We start from the raw sequence: 7,370 nt of genomic DNA on the forward strand, positions 1-7,370 counted from the left end.
CGATTCATTATGTTTAGACTATACGGTAGACATCATTATTGCCATGATTTATTCTTCATGTTACTGTAGATATGCTTAGATGTGCAGGTTTAGGCCGCCGGCTAGCCTCCGTACAGCCTGTAACGTTAGCAAGGCTGATGGTTGAAACGTGTCGTCTTTCTTCAGTCTTCGGTTTTATTCATTCCACTTATTCGCTGTCGTTGTTTGGGTATTTCATTTAAACCTGGAAATGTTAAGAAATCAATTTTGTCTAATTGTAAATGAAGACGAGAAATGGCTGGTTAGCCCGGAAAGTTGCTAACGGCTAGCCAGCGTTACTTGTCATGCTTCTGCATATATGATGGCTCTTTGGTAGTAACCAGCCAAATCATTTTCATAGTACTTTATAGTTTATTAGTGTTTACTGGTGCTTACTAATAGTTTGTGCAGAAATGCAAGCAGCACAACAGCTTAGAGTTTAAGGTCTTAATACATTGCTGTTCTGCTGTTGTTAGTGCAATAAACCTAGGAACACATTCCAATAACATCACTGTGGTATCATAAATCATTGCTCATCTGAGACCCTAACAAACATCTACCTTCTTTTTACTTTGTGTCAGATGGCAGAGGGAGACAAAGCTGCCAAGAAGAAGAAGCACGGGAGCCGGAACCCGGTTCTGGCCCGGGGCATCGGTCGCTACTCCCGGTCCGCTATGTATGCTCGCAGGGCCATGTACAAGAGGAAGACCAAAACCACTGAGACCAAGGTAAGGGCAGACCTTTGACACCACACAAATCGTTTAATAATGGTCAAAGGCATGCCACTTTTTCTTTGCCACTTGTTTTGATGGTAATTTGTTCTCCTTCAGGTGGAAAAGAAGATCAAGGCTAGACCCAAGGCCACTGTCGTCAAAACTGTTGGAGGAGACAAGAACGGAGGCACTCGTGTTGTCAAACTGCGCAAGATGGTGAGTAATCCATATACATTTGTCCTTTCTATTAAGATTTGTTTTATGTAGGTAAAATTTGGAATTCTGTCTGTTCAAACACAGACACAGTTAATGCACACAGTGTTTTTAATCGTGCGTGATGTTTATTGCCTTGTGGTCATGTTGTGGTTTTTTTGGAGGCAAACATTTGTCCATAAAGTTTATATATTGACAACAACATACAACAGGAATCTAAAGTTTTATTTTCTACTCCGACAGCCCCGCTACTACCCCACAGAGGACGTGGCCCGTAAACTGAAGAGCCATGGGATCAAGCCCTTCTCCCAGCACAAGAGGAACCTGCGTGCCTCCATCACACCAGGAACTGTCCTCATTCTGCTCACTGGGCGCCACCGTGGAAAGGTGACAACAGTTTCTGGCATATGCCTCAATAATGAGTCAGTCTCATCAATTAGCAGGAGCACTTGCAGCTTCACACAGGCTGACTTTTTCAGGCTGTAGCATCAGTTGATGATGTCACATTACAGATGAATATTCTGTTTCAATGTCACCTGGTTTATCTTTAGTGGAAAGTCTACTCTGGGTGTCATAAGAGCAAGGATCTTGCTTTAGGACCAAATCAGCTCTGCTTGCCATAAGTTAAAACTTGCTGGAATCACGAGGTGTTATATTTATTTATTTATTTTTAGGTATTATGTAATCAAAAAACAAAACAAAAACTGTCACCCATAGAAGACTTAGTCAACCCCAAAGGGCATAGTCATGAGTTTTGTTAATGTTGGTCTTGTATACTGAACCATAATGGACACTTTTGTTTTTCAAATGGACAGAAATGTCACTGGAAGTTAGATTGGTACCTATTTGTGGTTCCCTCTAAGGCCCATTCTGAGCCATGAAAATTTTTAATATCGTGTAAATCTGTTGGCTTTGTTACTCTAGAAGAGCAAAAACAAATCCTCCACAGTTGGAAACTGCCTTCATGCCATATGAAGGATCCATAGCAGTGATAGCTTTGGTGTCGGTCATGTTTTGTTTGCAATTCATAGTTTAGTTCATTATAGAAGAATTTTCATAGTAATATTAATGAGTTAGTTTTATAGGGCTAGCAGGCAGTTCATGTCAAATATAAACTACATTGAACGTGAACTGCATCACTGCATGAACACGCCAGTGAAGCACTCAGTCTACAGTTAATGGACTTTGCCAAAAGAACCCAAGCTGAGGCATATTTCAGCATAGTTTGCTAATGATCTGTTGAGCATTATTTTCTGCCATGAATTATCATAGAACTTTAATTTAAAAAAACCAAAACACAAAAAAACCAGTGAATAGATGCAAAACACATGGTATCAGATACATTTTTCCTGAAAATAAACCTGCTGAAGGTTGCTTATCAAACACACTGGGTACATCACCATAATCACACCCTCACTACCACAGACATTGTCGCTCCTACTCTTGAATGCTGCATGGGCGAGTTATGGAAGCGAGCGTTCCCACACACTTCAAACTGCGGCTGACCTAAATAATGCTTCAGCTGTGGAACTGAGAGGCAGAGGCCCTTCATTAAAATTAGGAGAGCACGTCAAAAAGATTACTTTTCTCCAATCTTAATAACTTGGCATTAAAGCCGACTGAGGTTATTAAACTGGTCTACCCACTACCATAGTTAAAATGGTCTTATTCATGTTGACACAGGATATATGGAGCAATGGATGCCGTAATGTTAATTCTTAATTCTTTAATGCTTAAATTGCACTTTTTATTTCAGCGTGTGGTCTTCCTGAAGCAGCTCTCCAGTGGTCTCCTGCTCGTCACTGGTAAGGATGGGTTTTGTTCTTCTTTAAATACTGCCATTACTTCACAGTTATGCACATGGCAGTAGAACCTGTAATAAATTAAATTACAAAAAAGATGTTGAGCATCTTTTAAACTCATGTAATCTTTGTTTCCTTTGCACAGGCCCTCTTGCCCTGAACAGAGTCCCTGTGCGCAGGGCCCACCAGAAGTTTGTGATTGCCACAAACACCAAAATTGACATCTCTGGTATGAAGATCCCTAAAACCCTCAACGATGCCTACTTCAAGAAGAAGAAGCTGAGGAGGCCCCGTCACCAGGAGGGAGAAATCTTTGATACAGAAAAAGAGGTAATATATATATATTCTGAATTTTTACTGTACTGAAAATGAGCTTTTGGATTAAAAACGACTGACTCGTTGGTTTTCTTCACGTACAGAAATTCCAGCTGACAGAGCAGAGGAAGGAGGACCAGAAAGCCGTTGATTCTCAGCTGTTGGCCCTTATCAAGAAAGTACCTCAGCTGCAAGGGTACCTGCGCTCTTCCTTCTTCCTGTCTAATGGCGTCTACCCTCACAAGCTGGTTTTCTAAATGTGTTGAAATAAACAGTGACCGCTTCATGCCATGTCTCATCTGGTTTTTACTTAAATTATTTGCATATGGTCCTTAATAATTAACCTGGCCAATTCAGTAGCACATTGTAATATACATGTCCATCTATATGGGTCAACTATCCAAAGCAACAAAGGGTGGAGAAGTATCAGAAGTGGTGTGATTTTAAAAACATAGTAGCAACAATGAAAGCGAATGTTTACCAAGGTGGTTGAGGCCAGCTATGTTTGTGGTTTGGAGACTGAAACAAACACTGAAGACAGGAGATGAGGTTGATGAATAGGATTAGGGGTGAGTTCAACCTATGGACAACTCATGTTGATTGGCTATGAGGTGAGATCAAGATGATATGGATGAGCAGAGAAGTGTTCTAGCTGTACTCTTAAGGGGTCACTACAGTGGATAATCTCTCCATATAGCCTTTTGCTTTTTTGTTTTGCATGCATTTTTCATCCTCCTTGGTCTCATGTTTGGCACAAATTTAACAATATATTCTCTCCCTCCTGGCATTAATGTCTTGCCTCTAATGTTCTCCAAACTATTCACCCTGTCTTGTATATGATACGCCCCTCCTTCAATCTTCTGGTTGCTCTCCTGACCAGGAAAAAATCTTCACCTGCAACTCACCAGAATTTGAAGCTTGAGCCTACAGGGGTGTGGAAACTCCAGACCACAAGGGCTGGTGTCGTACAGGTTTTAGATCTCAACACATTTGAATCAAATGATTAGTTCATTACCAGGCCTCTGGGGAACTTCGAGACATGTTGAGGAGGTGATTTTACCATTTAAATCAGCTGTGTTGGATCAAGGACACGTCTAAAACCTGCAGGACACCGACCCTAAAGGCCTGGAGTTTGACACCTGTGAGCTACCAGGTGAGTGGAAGACTAAAGAGGTCAATGAAAAGAGAGGATTCAGGATCAACTGATTAAGCCATACTAAGAGCTTTATGAAGAAGATATGTTTTAAGCCTAATCTAAAAAGTAAAGATGGTGTTTGTATTTCCAATTCCAAACTAAGCTGGTTCCACAGAAGAGAGAGCTGACAGGTAAAGGCTCTGTTTGGGATGCTGAACAAATGTTAAAAAGCAATTCTACATATGAACATTTGAGGACATAATGATCAAAGTCATGGGTGCGGTCAAGGTAATGTTACTTAAAGTAAATGTAGACATTTCTAAGACTTTTTATGACTTAGTACAATAGCCTCACTTTTGTGTCAATTTAGAATAAAACCCTAAAAACACATGTACTTCAATTTGAAACATCTGGCTTTATGATTAAAGCTAGGCGTCACCTGAATAGTAATGGATATATATGCAATGTTTTCCCGCTTTATCCAAGGATAATGCATTGGAACAGAACCCTGTGACTCATCATTTAATGGATTTAATGAACTGAAAGACGCTTTGTCATATCAAGACCTGAGGAAGCACAGATTGGAAAACGCTCATCCTGTACAAATGTAACCCCATTACACCATCCTGGAAAGAGACTGGGAGTGGCACAAGTCATGATCATCTTGTTGATGGCGGGGTTATAGATGTGGCCTCAGTATGCAAGATAGTCACATTAACCAATCTGAAAGCTGAAATTGAGTGAAATGACCACAGCAGGCATTGGACCCAAACAGCTTAACAGCTATACTTTAATTAAAAAAATGACATGTCTAATGTAACAAGACAAAAATAAATACAAGTGTTTCATCTCTTTAACATGGCCACGTTTTAGTTTTTAGTTTGTTTTTTTTTTGTTTTAAATCTTCAAAAACAACAAAGTAGAAAGCAGCACAGAAAAAGGCAGCGGCCCCTTGCCAAGGAATGATAAGTGCCTTTTGTGGAGTCAGTCCGTATTGTATATGGTCAGCTGGTGTCGGGAAAACGCTTTCCCCTCCCCTCTCAGCCAGACTTAAACAGCAGAATGGCCACCTGACCCAAGTAGAAGTAAATGAAATGCTTCGTCTCATGAGTCACGTAACTGCCAAAGTTCCTCCCAACGATGCAGTGCCAGGTTGGGTTATACTTCTTGTCAAACTCCTGGGTGGAACAAAAAGTTAAAAAAAAAAATTTTTTTTTAAAGTGCACAAATGTTAAGCGGGTAAGACAATGCCTGCAAATCCTATATAAGACAAGGTGATGGTCAAAAGTCTTGTTTTTTCCCCCCCCTCTCAAACAGGTGAAGATTTCTTGCATTGATTACATTGTAGTAAAAATTATCTGACCATATCATGAACCATATTTTCAGATTATTCTAAAAAACAAAAAAACAAAAAACAAAAACAAAAAAAACCCCATCAAGAAATCCAATTTAAGCCTCCCCCCCAATCATTGGGCAGGGGTAACGGAAAGCACTGAATTTGGAGAAATACACTGGGTGGCCTAGTGTGACAGCTAAGTTTAGATGACATTTTCCACCTAGTCAAGGTAAAATATCTGGTCAGATACAAACATATACAAAAAGAGCTGCAAGAAATCACTGATCCCAAATTCCTTATGATATTGGTTTCTTTCCCTACACCACAGAGCTAAAGAATGTGGGCATGAGGCTTCTGAAGGACAGACAGTTCGAGAGGAACAGGTTTCCTCAGGAAGAGAGGAAACAATTGCAAATACCAGGCAGGGTGTGTAACTTGCAATGATGCACAGGATGGTTGAGTGCAAAAATAGCCTCAGTCTTCTAGATTTTGCCTGCATGCTTAAGTACAGCCTAGTTTGTGCTTTTTAAAAATGTTTTCTGTTTAGCTTTACCTTTTTAATATACGCAGCGATGTCTTTCTCGATATTGTACTTCTCCAGGGCCTGAGTGGCACACTCCACGGCGTCCTGCTGCATGTCCTCCGACATGTCGGCATTTTTGATCACTGCCTTTCTGTCAGACATGGTTGCCCTGGGAAACCAAAACACAGCGGTGAATTCATCATCCTCACAGGCACACTGGCACGCACACAATACCGCTAACTGGAGAGCCTGAGCATCCTAAGAGTCCTCATCATTGTCTGACTCAAGCCTTTAACTGCTTCAAGACTAGCGACAGAATAAGAAGGGGAAAAACGCCTATTTTAGTGACGACGCCGGTATTACATAATACCTGATACATAATATTTGAACTAGCTTTTTCTACGAGTGTTGCATAACTTCAATCAGCTGCAGGCTCGCTGGACGCGCGCTCTGCGTAGTTTCTATGGATACGCAGGACATTGCGATTATATAGTCTCACATTTTCCGAGATTTCAGCCACAAGCCTGTGAAATCAGACTGCACAAATTAAACCACATTGCTTCAACTGCCCTACGTTAGAAAACGGTGAGAATGGACGCCTGTCGCTATCTACTTCGGGGCATAAGTTATCAAAATAATACATCCACAGCTCCCGTTAAAACGTAACGTTTGTCAAAAACAGTACTTAATCTGAAGTAAGGTGTCAACAGGAGAGTGGTTTCCTAGCAAACACATGGCCACATGCACAAGCGATGATGATGCGTTAATTAGCTCAAGCACCATAACTAGCTGATCATTCATCCCGAATAAGAAAAAAGGAACAAACATCAGTTAACGTTACACGCAAACATCACGGCTTCAGTAACATTTGCAAGATATTTAATTAAAATCAAATTTCTGCATGCGAATTGGTTGATTTACCTACTAGTCTCTCGTATACTGTTTCTCTAGTTTTAAAGAGATGACCGCTCCTGAAGTGACAACTCCCGCGAAGTGGTTGACACAAAAGTAATGTGGGTGTGTAGCGGTAAGAGACTGCTGGCTCGACGAGTTCCGATTGGCTGATATTAATGCACAAAGCGCCATCATTGGCTGACTCGGGCCTATCTTGCTGGTATTTCTGCTTGCATTTTATTTCAACCCATCATGCCTTGCGGTTGCTGCTGTTGCCGTGGCAATCGTTGTAAATAACTTATACCACTACAGGATTTACGACAAATTAATTTACCTCTTTTACAAAAAAAATTCACAATTAAGTTAAAAAGTTGTATTTTTCTGTCGTTTAAATTAATTGTTTTGTAAGAGAAATAAAAAA

General features: G+C 40.6%; 2 protein-coding genes across 3 annotated transcripts; one reads left to right on the forward strand and one right to left on the reverse strand.

The window, feature by feature from the left end:
- Positions 1–572: 572 nt before the first annotated feature.
- On the forward strand, positions 573–3,347 carry rpl6 (ribosomal protein L6). Its single transcript, XM_005924389.3, has 6 exons — positions 573–746; positions 849–947; positions 1,188–1,331; positions 2,701–2,749; positions 2,892–3,076; positions 3,166–3,347. The coding sequence occupies exons 1-6, from the start codon at positions 600–602 to the stop codon at positions 3,316–3,318; spliced, it is 777 nt and encodes a 258-aa protein (XP_005924451.1). The 5' UTR covers positions 573–599; the 3' UTR covers positions 3,319–3,347.
- Positions 3,348–4,957: 1,610 nt separating this feature from the next.
- On the reverse strand, positions 4,958–7,124 carry dynll1 (dynein, light chain, LC8-type 1). 2 transcript variants are annotated; one of them, XM_005924390.3, is made up of 3 exons: positions 6,977–7,124; positions 6,086–6,224; positions 4,958–5,374 (listed from the first exon to the last, which is right to left on the reverse strand). In XM_005924390.3, the coding sequence occupies exons 2-3, from the start codon at positions 6,215–6,217 to the stop codon at positions 5,237–5,239; spliced, it is 270 nt and encodes an 89-aa protein (XP_005924452.1). In that variant the 5' UTR covers positions 6,218–6,224; positions 6,977–7,124; the 3' UTR covers positions 4,958–5,236. The 2 variants fall into 2 exon arrangements, with proteins under 2 accessions (XP_005924452.1, XP_042076653.1); XM_042220719.1 differs by having other exon boundaries at positions 6,981–7,107.
- Positions 7,125–7,370: the final 246 nt, after the last annotated feature.

The sequence above is a fragment of the Haplochromis burtoni genome, unplaced genomic scaffold (assembly GCF_018398535.1).
Source record: "Haplochromis burtoni strain Fernald_Lab_line unplaced genomic scaffold, NCSU_Asbu1 Contig_54, whole genome shotgun sequence".
Classification (NCBI taxonomy): Eukaryota; Metazoa; Chordata; class Actinopteri; order Cichliformes; family Cichlidae; genus Haplochromis; species Haplochromis burtoni.

Bases quoted from the DNA above. Each gene is read 5' to 3' on its own strand.
- rpl6 (XM_005924389.3), top strand. From the start codon at position 600: ATGGCAGAGGGAGACAAAGCTGCCAAGAAGAAGAAGCACGGGAGCCGG. The intron at 948-1,187 runs GTGAGTAATCCA...CTACTCCGACAG, and splicing joins TTGTCAAACTGCGCAAGATG to CCCCGCTACTACCCCACAGA. The intron at 3,077-3,165 runs GTAATATATATA...CTTCACGTACAG, and splicing joins TCTTTGATACAGAAAAAGAG to AAATTCCAGCTGACAGAGCA.
- dynll1 (XM_005924390.3), bottom strand. From the start codon at position 6,217: ATGTCTGACAGAAAGGCAGTGATCAAAAATGCCGACATGTCGGAGGAC. The intron at 5,375-6,085 runs GTAAAGCTAAAC...TGTTCCACCCAG, and splicing joins TCGCTGCGTATATTAAAAAG to GAGTTTGACAAGAAGTATAA.